At 41.3% G+C, this 16,360-nt stretch overlaps 1 protein-coding gene across 7 annotated transcripts in view; it reads right to left on the bottom strand.

The window, feature by feature from the left end:
* Positions 1-16,360, bottom strand: part of gas2a (growth arrest-specific 2a) — a 161,063-nt gene that overhangs the window by 30,592 nt on the left and 114,111 nt on the right. For all 7 annotated transcript variants that reach the window (XM_080189894.1, XM_080189893.1, XM_080189892.1 and 4 more), the window contains one exon: positions 15,887-15,994. In XM_080189894.1, the coding sequence (XP_080046020.1) occupies positions 15,887-15,994 (108 nt within the window). The remainder of the gene's footprint in view (positions 1-15,886; positions 15,995-16,360) is intronic.

Consider the following 16,360-nt stretch of genomic DNA (forward strand, 5'->3'; position numbering starts at 1 on the left):
TCTAAATCAATTGGACTCGTCACATAAAGACAGTGGCTACAAGGACAGGTCAGAAGCTAGGAATACTGCGGTGAGTAACTCACTTCCTGACTCCACAAATTCTGTCCACCATCTACAAAGCACATGTCAGGATTGTGATGGAATGCTCCCAGTTTGCTTGGATGGGTGCAGCTCCAACTCAAGGAGCTTGACACCATCCAGAAGGAGCTTGACACCATCCAGAACAAAGCAGCCCTCTTGATTGGCATCACATCCACAAACATCTATTCCCTCTAGCACCAATGCTTATTTCAGCAGTGTTTACTGACTACAAGATGCACTGCCAAAATTCACCAGAGATCCTTAGACAGCATTTTTCAAACACAGAACCACTTCCATCTAAAAGGACAAGGGCAGCAGATATTTGGGAACACCACTACCTGCAAGTTTCCTTCTAAGCCGCTCAGCATCCTAACATGGAAATATATCACCATTCCTTCGCAGTTGCTAGGTCAAAATCCCAGAATTTCCTCCCTAACGGCATTGTGGATTAACCCACAGCAGATGGGCTGCAGCATTTCAAGAAGGCTGGTCACCATCACCTTCTCAAGGGCAACTAGGGGTGGATAATAAATGCTGGCCAACCACGATACCCATGTCCCATGAATAAAAAAAAATCAAGGACTGGACAACTATTTCTGTGCTTCCATGTTTCTGGAGTTGAGGGGGTTGAGCTATGAGGAGAGGCTGGATAGACTAGGCTTGTACTCGTTAGAGTTTAGAAGAATGAGGGGAGATCTCATTGAGACGTATAAGATGATGAATGGGATGGATAGGATAGAGGTGGAGAGGCTCTTCCCGCTCAGGACTAGGGGGCACAGCCTCAAGATAAAGGGGGGGCGGTTTAGAACGGAGTTGAGGAGGAACTTCTTCACTCAAAGGGTGGTGAATCTCTGGAATTCTCTGCCCGTTGAGGTGGTGGAGGCTGCCTCGCTAAATATTTTTAAGACTCGGGTTGATGGGTTTTTGATAAGAGAGGGGATTAAGGGTTATGGAGAGAGGGCGGGAATGTGGAACTGAGCCACAACAGATCAGCCATGATCTTACTGAATGGCGGGGCAGGCTCGAAGGGCCAGATGGCCTACTCCTGCTCCTATTTCTTATGTTCTTATGTTTCATCTGGTTTAACAGAAGAAAGATTGGAAACATAAAATTGTACAATCCATCTTGTCTTGATAATCAAGAATTCATCTACCAATGATTCACTCAGGTGCGTATGTGCATACATAAGAATCAGTCTATAAAAGTCAACAATAAAATGAAAATTCACTGACTTTGGGGTCTGTGTTTTAACTGCATGCTTCGGTGTCTCTTTCCTTGTCTCAATCAGAGTCAGTACTTGGTATATATTACTATAAGAATATTTAAATAGCAGAGCATATAATAGGAAAAAGGTGGAAAATATCAATGCATTTATGAAGGAAATAGAAAAGTTTACCTTACTAAGTCAATATTGAGCTGCACCTCAATATGATATTGGAGGATTACTTCAAACCAGAACACCAGGTAGAATAGTGATTGAATGCTGCATCTCAACTCTTTCTCTCAACCCTTCTGCACTCTGCTGGTGCATAGGCCAGACTTTTATCTGTTTTGTAGCAAGTTATTCCTGGAACAGGCTGTTAGTCTGTTGCCAGGGGTTTACAGATTGAAGGGTGGGCATTACATCACATCAAGCATAGAACATAATAAGAACATAAGAACATAAGAAATAGGAGCAGGAGTAGGCCACCTAGTCCTTTGAGTCTGCCCCGCCATTCAATAAGATCATGGCTGATCTGAAGTGGATCAGTTCCACTTTCCCACTTTCTCCCCATAACCCTTAATTCCTTTGTCTATCGGAAATCTATCTACTCGTGCCTTAAATATATTCAACAAGGTAGCCTCCACCACTTCAATGGGCAGAGAATTCCAGAGATTCACCACCCTTTGAGTGAAGAAGTTCCTCCTCACCTCCATTCTAAACTGCACCTCCCCCCTTATTTTGAGGCTGTGCCCTCTAGTTCTATTTTCCTTTCTAAGCGGGAAGAATCTCTCTACCTCTACCCTATCTAGCCCCTTCATTATCTTGTAAGTCTCTATAAGATCCCCCCTCAGCCTTCTAAACTCTAATGAGTACAGGCCCAGTCTATTTAATCTCTCTTCATAAGCTAACCCCCTCATCTCCGGTATCAGCCTGGTGAACCTTCTACGGCTGACAGGCTCACACACACACACACACACACACACACACACACACACACACACACACACACACACACACACACACACACACACACAAACTAAGGGGCAATTTAGCGTAGCCAATCCACCTAACCTGCACATCTTTGGACTGTCGGAGAAAAATGAAACACTCCGCAAAAATTGCACAGATGGACCCCAGGCCAGAATTGAACCCGGAACCCTGGCATTGTGAAGCAGAAGTACTAACCACTGCACAACTATGCTGCCCACTACATCTCAACTAGGTGAATTGAAATCATTTCCTTTACTCAGAAAGAAAAATTATCAGTCCCGATCTAAAATTCTGATTAAGAACTGCAAAGGTGAACAATGTTCAATGTTCTAAAACTTGGAAAAGAATTGAGAGAACTCAACTCTTCCTGATAAAAAAACAGAATTTTATTTGGGGGTCAAGTCCTCTTCCAAATGTGGAGGATTCATGTGACAAGCAATTAGTCTAAGAGTTGAGAAAAAACTTACAAGAAAAATAAAACAGTATATTTTTTAAGTTATCAGAAATCATTACTTCATTGTAATAGAGCAGCCACTGTTTGATGCACTGGTTGTAAGTCATTTTGGCTGTAATTTACTAAATGCAAAAAATTTTATCTTGATTATTTTGACAGTGACAATCTTTTCTCTTTCGTTCTGGCATCAATGACAGGTATAAAGGATAATTGACATTTTAAACTGCTCATCAGCTGGGAAGCATTATAATTGGTAGACATTCAGTGCTATCAACTACACTTAGTACCATTTTCCCTCAGTAATGAATCCCAGACTCAAGTTAACTGAAGGCAATTGTATTCGAATGATACAGCACAAGGAAGACATTTGGCCTCTTGTGTTTGTGATTGTTCTTTGAAAGAACTATTTAATTATTTCCAATCCCTTCTCATTTGGTCACAGCTTCAAATGTAACTGCTTATATAAACTCATCAATAAAGGCCGTGATTCTCCGATGTCATATGCCCTGTCACTACTGCTATATACCCTGCCACCACCGCCAACGAGAATGGAGAATTTGGCGTTCAACCAAACCTCCATTCACAGAGTGGGACTGGAGAATCACAGTCGTGGACGAAGTCGGAGAATCCCAGCCATTGTGTTTTTATATTATTTTTATTTTTCAGTCTGTTTTTCAAATAGAAAAGCATTAAATGAAAGACATTTATCAAAAGGAACATACTTTCCTCTTGCCCGAGAGTAAGCTTACCTGTCATCCTAGGTTAAGGTGGTAGCGTAGTGATATTGTCAATGGACTAGTAATTCAGAGGCCCAGCATAATGATCTGAGGACCCAGCAGATGGTGAAATTTGAATCCAATTAAAAAGTCTGGAATTAAAAGTCTAATGATGGTCTTAAAACCACTGTTAATTATTATAAGAATTCATCTGGTTCACTAATGTCCTTTAGGGAAGGAAATCTGCCATTCTTGCCTACACGTGATCCCAGACCCAAAGCAATGTGGTTGAGTTAGAACAATAGAATAACACAGCACGGAAGAAAACTATTTGGCCCACTGTCCTGTTGCTGAATATTTAGAGTTATTTAATTGGTCCCAATTGCAGCCCTACCACTGCCCTCTCCCCCTGACACCCAACGGCCCCAAACAGCCCTTTCCCCATAGTTCTTCAATCTTTTGATTTGATTTTTGATTTGATTTATTATGTCACATTTATTTGTATAAAATGAAAAGTATTCTTTTTTGTGCACTATATAATCAAAGCATACAATACTTACAGCAGGAAAGGAGAGGGTGCAGAATATAGTGTTAGTCATAGTTGGGGTAGAGAGAAAGATCAACTTAATGCAAGGTAGGTCCATTCAAAAGTCTGATGGCAGCAGGGAAGAAGCTGTTCTTGAGTTGGTTGGCACATGTCCTCAGACTTTTGTATCTTTTTCCCAATAGAAGTGGCATCCTTAATTATGCTGGCTGCTTTTCCGAGGCAGCTGGAAGTGTAGACGGACAATGGATTGGAGGCTGGTTTGAGTGATGGACTGGACTTCATTCACGACCCATTATAGTTTCTTGTAGTCCTAGTTGAGCCAGAGCCATACCAAGCTATGATACAATCAGAAAGAATGCTTTCCATGGTGCATCTGTAAATGTTGGTGTGAGTTGTAGCAGGCATGCCAAATTTCCTTAGTCTTCTGAGAAAGTAGAAGCATTGGTGGGCTTTCTTAACTATAGTGTCAGCATGGGGGGACCATGTTGTTGGTGTTCTGGATACCTAAACACTTGAAGCTCTTGACCATTTCTACTTTATCCTCCTTGATTGGAAACATATTGTATTCTAAACACGGTTACCTTGGACACTTTTTTGAAATGAACTTGCAAGATTATCTTGTCACTACTGCTAATTTACTTGTCAATTACAATTATATTTCACAAGTTAGCCAAGAAGGATGAATTCTGCTGTTCCTGGAGATACTGAAAAGAACCTTAAAATTTCCAGCCCCTTCCTTTGAGCAGCTTCCAGTGATCACTTATGGCTCACTTGGTAGCACACATGTGCAGCACCAATCCTATCGTTTGTACCTGAACTTTGCATTGCCATCCTACAATTTGCTTATTGGATATTTAAAAGCTTATTTTTTATTTTAGGCAAGCACTCTGTGTGAATTAACGTCATCAAAACTGTAATTTGCAACTCTGACACGAAATTTGGAAGCTGAGTGTCAATGTTATTCAGGAAAATGGTACACGTGAGTTGAATTTTTCCCTCACTGTGTTTGTGAGGAAATTCAGACAGTACAATAATCAATTCAGATTTCAGTGATACCAATTCTGACTGCAATATCATTAGAAATGGATTTTTTTGAGAATAAATAGCTTTAGTATTTGTATTAGCTAAAAAGGGCTTAAAATTTTAAATACGCAAAGTAATCTATTTCTAAATTAAGAATATCCATTGTCACTTTCTAAACCTTAGACCAATGGGCTAACTGTTGCTGGGTTCATTTGACTAAATCAGCCTAATGGCACAATGTATGATGCCCAAAGTAAGAGCTATCATGTGAAAATGTGTTGCAAAACTCATTGCAGCCCCATTTCTCCTGGATATCTTCCTATTTCCTCCATGCAACAGCATTGTTCCATTGGTGCACTGAATACATTGAAACAGATCAGCTAAGACATGGAACTGATTAAGTGCTCTTGTTTCTTTATCTGTTACATTTTCTCACATGCTTCATCTACCAGCCCTGCTTGAAGTCATTCTCCGAATACAATTTCACAAGTCCTAAACTGTACTGCATTCTGAATATTTTATTTATATATTACTAGTGCTGGCCAGATCAGACTCCAGATGAATCATGTTGTCTTAATCAACTATTTTATTTGAAAAGAAAAATTGGAATCCCTGGGATTTTCACCTCATCTGATCTATCTGATCCCAGACTGAGCCTCAGTATTGTTGCCATGGCAATGCTTTTACGCCCCTTACTCTTGACAATTGCATTAAGCAGGAAACATGACTGGTGTAAAAATCAAATGTTAGGAACGTGATACAAGACAATCTACCATAATACCACAGCTCTGATCTTATCATTACAACGAGATTTACTTAATTAAGACTAGAGTTGTTGAGGGGATTTTAAGATGCAATCACAAGGAGAACTGCAATGTAGCATAATAGTATTTTTCAAATTGTTACTATTTGTCAATGCCTTTGGGTATCATGATTGCCAATAAAGATGAAAAGACCAAATGCATTCACATTATAAATAAATGTACAGAATAGGGCCTTTAAATGTAAACACCTTCCTCGTCAGGATGCCTTGATTTATCAAGTAACAATAAGTCATCAAACCACAATATCCATTAACCACCAATTATTTTCACAAAATATTTTTAAGTATAAGGATACTATTTATATTTCAAGAATCTAATTATTAAGATCTTGTAATCTATTCTAAATTTAACCCCTTTCTGCAAAGCATTCTTCTTAACAAGTTAACCTTTGTAATTAGAAACTAATAATCTATTGGTAACATTGCCACTTTAGAAAATAAGCAACAAGTGCAAATCATTCAACTGGATATGTCAGAGATTTGTGTAACTTGTTTAAAACACTATTTTTGACAGATTGTGAGATGCTCTAAACTGAGTCTCCAGAGTGGAAAGTGGCCAAAATATTCTGAGAAAAATTCAAGTAAAAACAAGGAAACTAATCAAGACACTGATCAGATTTATTGTTGAATATCAATTCTACAGTCTACCAAAACTGCTCCCTCAAAGCCTGGAACTTCATGGTAAATTTCTGGTCATTCGAATATCTCAGAATTAAGATGTGCTTCTCACAATATTTTTCAGATTAGCACATCTTTTCTGTAAACAGAGAGAGACTGGAAGTCTTTCAAGACAAAATTTGACAGGCTAGCATTGGATTACCTGTATTCTGAAATTTTGCATTTAATTCTATATTTATCAAACTAATACAATTATTTCTCTTATCTATGCAACAGGCCATTTCTTTGGCCAGAGAATTGTTACTTCAGGGAAGAATTGTTATTCCCACAATTAATGATCAATAGCAACATATCAGCATTCCAGAATCAGCTTTAAAGCTTAAGATTATATCAAAAGCCTTAGGATAAATAGAGAGTTAAATCATGGCAACTGTGTTTCAATCATTATATATGTGTCTATAATGTTTATGAGATGGCATATTGAACTCTGAACGTATGAAATCCTTAAGTACTATGAACAGAAGCAAATTAAATATGCAATTCACCTGTCTGCATTCTTAAGAGTTCCTGCCAGCAGGAAAACCAAAATGTTTCTGACTGGCGTTAACAGCGGGTATCAGGTAGGATTCTCCCAACTTAAGCATGTAAAACTATTCATGCATAAAACACACTGGCCTACCTGGCTTCACAGCCCTTTTTAAGGAACGTGTCACACACACACACACACACACACACACACACACACAACTCCACCCCACCGCCCCATCCAACTTCTGCCTTCACAACAGGCAAAAGCAAGGTGGTGACCGGAACCCCCTACCTCGCCACTGCTTCTTTTGGCTTCTTCTGCCAATCATCTTAAATCAGTGGCCTCTGGCACTCGATTCTTCCAAAGGGAACAGTTTCTCCTTATCTATTCCATCCAGACCATTCCTGAGTTTGAACACTTCATATGCAGCAAGGCCTGGACGACATTCAGGCTTGGGTTGATACATGGCAAGTAACACTTGTGCCACACAAGTGACAGGCAATGACCATCTCCAACATTAGAAAATCTAACCATGTCCCCTTGACATTCAATGGCACTCTCATTACAGAATCCCCCACTATAAACATCTCAGTGATTATCACTGAACAGACACTGAACTGGACCAGCTAAGAAAATACTGTGGTTACAAGAGCTAAGACCAGCTAAGAAAATACTGTGGGAACTCTGCATCAAGTAACATATCTACTGAATCCCTGAGGCCTGTCCACCACCTACAAGGCATAAGTCAGGAGCTGGATAGGATGGAATAGAACCACTTCAGATCAGCCATGATCTTATTGAATGGCAGGGCAGGCTCAAAGGGCTAGATGGCCTACTCCTGCTCCTACTTCTTATGTTCTTATGTTATGCCTCCATTTACCTGGCTGAGTACAGTTCCAGCAAGAACTGTACTCAAGCTCAAGATGCTTGACACCATTCAAATCAGAGAATTCTGCTTGATTAGCACCACATCCATCATATTAAACATTTGCTCTCTCTGCCACTAATGCACAATGACAGCAAAACAATGACTGGAGCAGTATATGCATAGGAACATCATTGCCTCCAATTTCCCCTCCAAGTCACACATTATCCTGACTTCGACATATATCAATGTTCATGAATTGTCACCGAGTCAAAATCCATGACTATGAACTGCTGACCTAATGGCACTATGGGAATACTTCACTATACTTAACTCCACTGGTTCATACAGGTTTGGGATGAAAACAAATTGTGACCTTGTGAACAGTCCTGATAATGAATATTACAAACTGGGGTAGAACCCCAAACTGGAAAAGCAGATGTACCTCTAAATTTATGTTTCTCTGAAGGTCACTTCTGAGCCAGCAGTATTGAACTTCTGTACATCAGGCGATCAACATTGCACAAGCTATTACGATGTATAAAATTAATTAAGCTTGGAAAGAAACAATATCAGACTGAAGCAATTTGAGAAATTCAGAAATGGCTAATGTATTTCTATTTTGAATAGTGTCAAAATGATCAGTCAATTCTTTTGTGATTTAACCAAGTGTTGGCAGCTGTCTTCAGAAGGACAATGAAACAAAATTTGCCTGGCTCTCTGAACTGGAGTTCATAACAAGAAAAACAGTTTTAGCAAAGTTATGCTATATCAGGGTGAATGTTACATACATTAACTTTTGATAGTTTTACCATTCCTCTAAGCACCCCGTTGGTCTTTGCACTGCTGACTCATCATGAGTCATGTCTGTATTATCCCAGACACAAAACAAATCTGGAAACCAAGGTTAAAAGATGTTGCTATCTAACCAAAGAAGTTGAAAATGCTTCAACCCTTCTGTTTTAAATTATGTTTAGGTTTAATATTGATATAACCAAGATTGGCAGAATTGTGCTACTCCCTGCAGGGAAAAGTTAATTTTTGCATATAGCTGGATTTTGGTTGTTGCCAGATTATTAAATCATCAGGTTTTTCTTACTGTCAAAATTAATGACAAATTCAGCTGCTCCTTAAGGGTCAGTATTTATAAAACTAATAGAAACAATTAAGCTCTGCCCAATCTAAATCAAACTTATCAAAAATACAATGCAGTCATCTTAGCATTTCTACAAAGCTGTAGAAAGTTTCAACTGTTGATGTACAAACCAGTTTCACCCAGTAAAAACTACTCGTTAAGAAGAATGTAAGTTAGGATCAGTTGTGCCTGACTAGTGTTGGTGAAATTCAGATCCATGTTTGATTCAAAACAAAAAAAAATTAAAAATATATGCTGTCCTGAATATTCATAGCTGCCTACTGTTTGCTATGGAAATATTTTGAATACGTATCTTTGCTCACATTTTACTTAAAGTCTGAGTGTAAAGATCTTTCCTTCTTGTACGTTTGTAAGAAGTATAACAAAATAAAGTGAAAAACTAGCTTCCGTAGCTATTAAGCAAGAACATATTAATAACTTGCAACTGAATGATATATGTCGTGCCTTTTTAAAGCCAATGAAAGCCAATGAAAGTCAATCCCCAACGGAATATCAAACTAAAGATTTGAATAATATAATGCTTTTATGACAAAAAAAGTGCTCATGACATTCTTGGATACCTATCTCATCATTTGCAGATAAGCAGCTAAGTTTAAGTTTATTTATTAGTGTCACAAATAGGCTTACATTAACACTGCAATGAAGTTACTGTGAAAATCCCTTAGTCGCCACATTCCAGTGTCTTTTTGGGTACATGGTGGGAGAATTTAGCATGGCCAATGCACCAGGCTAGCACATCTTTTGGACTGTGGGAGGAAACCGGAGCACCCGGAGGAAACCCATGCAGACACAGAAAGAACAAAGAACAAAGAAGAACAAAGAACAACACAGCACAGGAAACAGGCCCTTCAGCCCTACAAGCCCACGCCGCCCATTTTAACACTCAGCGAGCACCTCATTCCAATCCTTCTTCTACCTATGACTTTTGTCTACACCTCTTGGACTCCACAATAAAGGGGTGCAAATTTAGAGAATTACATGTGCGCCAGATTAAGGGAGGTCTAATTTAGGGACAATTTATTAACACCAATCAGCCTAAAAGCACGTTTTTGGGGTGTGAGAGAAAACCGGAGCACTCGGAGAAAACCCACGCAAGCACGGGGAGAATGTGCAAACTCCCACCGACACCAACCCACGTCGGAGATCCAACCCGGGTCCCTGTATCTGCACAGCAAACAGTGATACTCACTAAGCTGTCGTGTTGCCCATCAGTTGGTCCAGTTTAAGCGTACACTAAGGACGTGAAGCACTAGGCAACTCTCGAAGCAAGGGAGAACGTGCAGACTCTGCACAGATAGTGACCCAAACCTGGAATGGAATCCTGGTCCCTGGCGCTGTGAGGCAGCAGTGCTAAGCACTGTGACACAGTGCCTCCCTGCCTGTCTCTGTCATGTGATTTCCAAAAAGGCCTTTGTATTTTCTGTTTTCTTTTCTTCATCAATTAAAGTGATTGCAGTTTAGAACAAACAGCTCTTCCCCCTCAAGTACCATGCTGGCCAGATAATTTATTTGAAAAGGCATTGTTGCAGTTCAAAGATGAACTTATCCGAGTATCCAAATAATGCAACGTTTCTCTAAATTATAAAAGAAAAATCCAGTTCGCGAAGATATAGTTTTGCCAACAACCTCATGCTTCTCTTCCACAGCTTCTTGCCTGATGCAAGAGCAGTTCTCTCAGGATGGGTAGCTAGTGCATAACACCTCACCTGCACAGTTGAGTACTGCAGAGCTTCTCCAGGCAGTAGAATCAGCATTCAGACATGCCAATGGTTCACTCTATCAGATTTATTGTGGCTGCATGGACAGAATCTTGTGGATGAATGGAGGTCTTGGCCACCAGCTGGACACCACCGGGATTCCCATGTTGTCTCTTTATGAGAAGGTATACCGCATCATGTGCCATTCAGACATATGAGAAGCTACCAACAGGCCTTTTCCTGGAATCAAGGCCCCCTAGTTGCGTACTTAGCAATGTCACTGGTGGGGGAGGTGGTGGTTGCTGCCTGTACTACACTCACCTGATGGTTCAGGAGGGACATAGGCACACCCGAGTAATGAATGAGGGATGGAATACAACATGGAGAACATGGGCTGGTGAGAAAGAGGAGATGGTGGTTGGCAGCAAGGGCAGTGGATAGCTTTCAATAGTATCCATGCCCCCAGCCCCCTCTCAGAACTGGAATTTTCTATCAGGCACTGAGTGCCTTTCAGTGATAGACACCCCAGAAGCCCACAAGCAAACATGCTTAATGAACCCCCTACCCATGAGCAATAGCAGGATAAAGCCCTTAAGTGGACATTAATTGCCCATTTAAGCAGTGGATAGAGGAGAGCCGGTGGATGTGGTCTTTCTAGATTTTCAGAAGGCGTTTGACAAAGTATCTCACAAGAGGTTATTGCAGAAGGTCGAGGGACATGGAGTTGGGGGTAGGGTGTTAGCGTGGATAGAGGATTGGTTGTCAAATAGGAGGCAGAGAGTGGGGGTCAACGGGTGCTATTCGGATTGGCGGATGGTGACTAGTGGAGTGCCCCAGGGGTCGGTGCTGGGGCCTCAGCTTTTTACCATTTATATAGATGATCTGGAGGAGGGAACCGAGTGTAGGGTGTCGAAATTTGCTGATGACACCAAGATTGGGGGAACGGCAAATTGTGCGGAGGGTGTGGAGAGTCTGCAGAAGGATCTAGATAGGCTGGGCGAATGGGCCAGGAAATGGCAAATGGAATTTAATGTTGGCAAGTGTGAGGTGGTCCACTTTGGTAGGAAGAATGGTAGGAAGGACTATTACTTACGGGGCGAAAAACTGCAGCAGGCGACGGTGCAGAGGGACCTCGGGGTCCTTGTGCATGAGTCGCAAAAACCCAGCTTGCAGGTGCAGCAGGTGGTCAGGAAGGCGAATGGGATGCTGGCCTTCATAGCGAGGGGGATTGAATATAAAAGTAGGGAGGTCTTGCTGCAGCTGTATAGGACATTGGTGAGGCCGCAGCTGGAGTACTGTGTGCAGTTTTGGGCGCCGCACCTGCGCAAAGATATTTTGGCCTTGGAGGGAGTGCAGAGGAGGTTTACTAGGCTGATACCGGAGTTGAGGGGGTTGAGCTATGAGGAGAGGCTGAATAAACTAGGCTTGTACTCGTTAGAGTTTAGAAGAATGAGGGGAGATCTCATTGAGACGTATAAGATGATGAATGGGATGGATAGGATAGAGGTGGAGAGACTCTTCCCACTCAAAAAAGACAGTAGGACTAGGGGGCACAGCCTCAAGATAAAAGGGGGGCGGTTTAGAACGGAGTTGAGGAGGAACTTCTTCACTCAAAGGGTGGTGAATCTCTGGAATTCTCTGCCCATTGAAGTGGTGGAGGCTGCCTCGCTAAATATTTTTAAGACGCGGGTTGATGGGTTTTTGATAAGAGAGGGGATTAAGGGTTATGGGATGGATAGGATAGAGGTGGAGAGACTCTTCCCGCTCAAAAAAGACAGTAGGACTAGGGGGCACAGCCTCAAGATAAAGGGGGGGCGGTTTAGAACGGAGTTGAGGAGGAACTTCTTCACTCAAAGGGTGGTGAATCTCTGGAATTCTCTGCCCGTTGAAGTGGTGGAGGCTGCCTCGCTAAATATTTTTAAGAAGCGGGTTGATGGGTTTTTGATAAGAGAGGGGATTAAGGGTTATGGGGAGAGGGCGGGAAAGTGGAACTGAGCCACGACAGATCAGCCATGATCTTATTGAATGGCGGGGCAGGCTCGAAGGGCTAGATGGCCTACTCCTGCTCCTATTTCTTATGTTCTTATGTTCTTAAAGCGGGAAAGTGGAACTGAGCAGCGACAGATCAGCCATGATCTTATTGAATGGCAGGGCAGGCTCGAAGGGCTAGATGGCCTACTCCTGCTCCTATTTCTTATGTTCTTATGTTCTTATTTAAGGACCTTACTTGCTGGCAGGGTAGGAAGGCCATCCATTAGCCTTCTCGCCATGGACTTAATCAAGGTGGAAGCGGGGAAGTAGCGGAGTCACTGCCGGTCAACCTCCTGCCTGACTGAATATCACCCCAGCCACCAAATTTGCCACAAAGGAAGCACAAGATTCTGCACTTCTTACATGGATGTTGCACACTGTGTATCGGTTACTATCTGGGCTCATGAACCATTTTGTCAATGTGTAGCCCTTGTTTCCAAGTAGCTGCTCTTTGATTTGCATTGATAGTTGAATTAAAGTTGCCTCAGTGAATAAAGCAGAATGACTTTATGCTGGATATTGAACTGCATGATGCATTTTCATGCCCATACACCAATTGCGCATTGAGATATTGGATTCCTTTTGGTTCTGACACATACTAAAGCAGCAGCAAAGCAATACGCACGCAGTCAACAAAGAAAATTCAATTACCTTTGAACAGAGAACCTTAGTAACCATTCACCCACCCCACACCGACCTGTCTTCTTATAAAAATGGTGAGATGTTGCTAATATCACCAGCATTAGCTGGGCAGGAACCAGACATACAAAAATTCATAGTCACCTTCACAGCTACTGATAATGCAAAAATTCCACTGCTGTGAGATTGCGGAATTAGCAGATTTCAGTATCGAACTCCTTAGAGAAGTACAGGGACCCCAAACATTGTTGTCACTGTGGCTCAAACAGAATTGTTGCCTGAGCACCCTGGGCAGATAAGGCCTCCAGCTGACAGCTTTTCTTCCCTTCTCCCTTTTTGTCCTCCTAACTGCTTGTCTTGCTCTATATGAATTCTGCTCATTCTACCAGATATGCTCCACTTCAAGAAGAAGGCTTCCTAATCCTCCCACATCTAGGAGCAACTGGTTTCTGCAACATCTGGAACGAAGCAGCAAGTACTTCAACTCCTGCTAGAACACTCTCTGTAGACTTGAAACCTGAAAATGATCTGAAGTTTCTCAGGGTAATGTCCTAGGCCCAACCATCTTCAGCTGCTTCATCTGACCCTCCTTCCATCATAAAATAGGTGGAGATGTTTGCCGATGATCACATAATGTTCAGTACCATTCATGACTCCTCAGATACTAAGGCAGTCCATATCCATATGCAGCCAATGCAGGACAATATTCAGGCTTAGACTGATAAGTTGCAAATAACAAGTGTCACACAAGGCCAGGCAATGATCATCTCCATCAAGAGAGAATCTAACTATCTCACCATGATATTCAATGACATTACCATCTCTAAACTCCCACAGTGAACATCCTGAGGATTATCACTGAACAGAAATGGAAATGGACCAGCCTTATAAATACTGTGGCTACAAGTGCAGGACAGAGGCTGGGAATTCTGCGGAAAAGTCACCTCCTGACTTCTCATGGTATGTCCATCATCTACAAAGCACCAAGCCTGGAGTGTGATGGAATATTCTCCACATGCCTGGATGAGTGCAGCTCCAGAAGCACACAAGAAGCTCAACAATATCCAGGACAAATCAGTCGGCTTGACTTGTACCCCATCCACCATCTTAAACGTTCATTCCCTCCATCATTGATGCACAGTGGCAGCAGTGTGCATCATCTACATCATTCATGTAGCAACTTACAAAGGCTCATTTGACAGCACCTGCTAAATCTGTGACCTCTGCTACCTGGAAGGGTAAGACCAGCAGGTGCATGAGTACATGGACCCTACAACCTGCAAGTTCCCCACCAGGTCACACAAGCCATCCTGACTTGGAAATATATCACCATTCCTTCACTAATGCTGGATCAAAATCCTAGAATTCCCTTAGTAACAGCGCTGTGGTATACCTATACCAAATGGACTGTCATGGTTCCAGAAAGCAGCGTACCACTTCCTTCTCAAGGTCATTTGGAGATGGGAAATAAATGCTGGCCTAGCCAGCAATGGCCACATCGCACGAATGAGACAGGAGAGAGGGTTTTTAGTGGATTTCATTTTCAGGAAAAATTCAATTTCAGACACCAACAGTTTATAGCACTCCCAGATTACACTTTCCATTATCAGATGGAGAGTAAAGCTCTCTCTAATTACAGCAAAATTTTAAAACATGATCTCAGTGCGGCACATCCTATTGCATCATTTACCATTTTACAAATCCATTGTCCGTGACTTCATTGAATAAGGTAGCAAATTTAGGGCTGTTTGCACCAGGAACCAACTTGAATATGGCAAAAATTATTTCATACACTGTCACCAATGACAAATTAACAAAGAAGATTTGAATCCTTCAAATCTGGGATGAAGCAGAATCGAGATGCCAGAGATAAAAAGTCAGTACCAAACATACAGCATCATCCAATCCTTTGTATTGGTTTATTTTAATATGTAAATCCTTATTCAGCCATAGAATAGTCCATTTGTAAAACAAAGCTCATGTTGCTACATTGTAATATATTCCCCTTGCATGTCCAGAGGTGAGATTGCCGAATTAGAGTAGGAAATGTTTAGAGTAGGAAATGTTCAGCCATAAATGCGACTCATCTATATATAATGTACAATTCTAGCTATTATTCTTCGCAAACTAAAAATACGTTGCTTTCAAAGTTAAAATTTATTTATTAGTCACAAGTAAGGTTTACATTATACTGAAATGAAATTAAATTCCCCTAGTCACCACACTCCAGCACCTGTTCAAGTAAATATAGCCCACCAGCAAGTCTTTAAGACTGGGAGGAAACCGGAACACCCAGAGGAAACCCTCACAGATATGGGGAGAACATGCAGACTCCACACAGACAGTGACCCAAGCCAGGAATTGAACCTGGGTCCCTGGTGCTGTGAGACAGCAGTGCTAACCACTGTGCCACCTTGCCACGCTTCACACCATCTGCCTCTATCTCACAAATACACACAAGGTATGACAGTAAATGTGCCTTTGCCTATAAAAAATCTTTCAAAATCTTTTACCCGAATGAATAAGATCTTTTCTCCAACACGATATCGTCCTTGGGAGAGACGTTCCACAGAAAACTTATTTGGACATTTGCAGGGGGGGTCTTCTGAAATATGTTTCACCTGAAAAAAACATAGAAAATGTTAAAGCTCAAAAGAGTAGAAATTTTTAATAAGGCTATAACTGACCTTAATAATGAATGATAAAGCAATTCAAGCACTTTCTTGTCCTCTACAAATAAATATATTATACAAATATTCCTGAATATTTTATTACAACTATCAGGTTAACTAGTCTAATTCACTGATCGATCCTCACTCCTTATTTAGAATTTTGCAATTCTATTCACTCTCTGCTTCTTTCCAAGTACATACTGGTTCCTTCAAAGTTGCAAATTATTATTCAGATCTTGAGTGTTGCTTTATTTATCCTCATGAGAATCATGAGATAAAACATATCTGTTCCAAGCACCCTACTGATATATGGAG

Source organism: Carcharhinus amblyrhynchos, chromosome 6 (assembly GCF_965287045.1).
Source record: "Carcharhinus amblyrhynchos chromosome 6, sCarAmb.v2.hapA, whole genome shotgun sequence".
Classification (NCBI taxonomy): domain Eukaryota; kingdom Metazoa; phylum Chordata; class Chondrichthyes; order Carcharhiniformes; family Carcharhinidae; genus Carcharhinus; species Carcharhinus amblyrhynchos.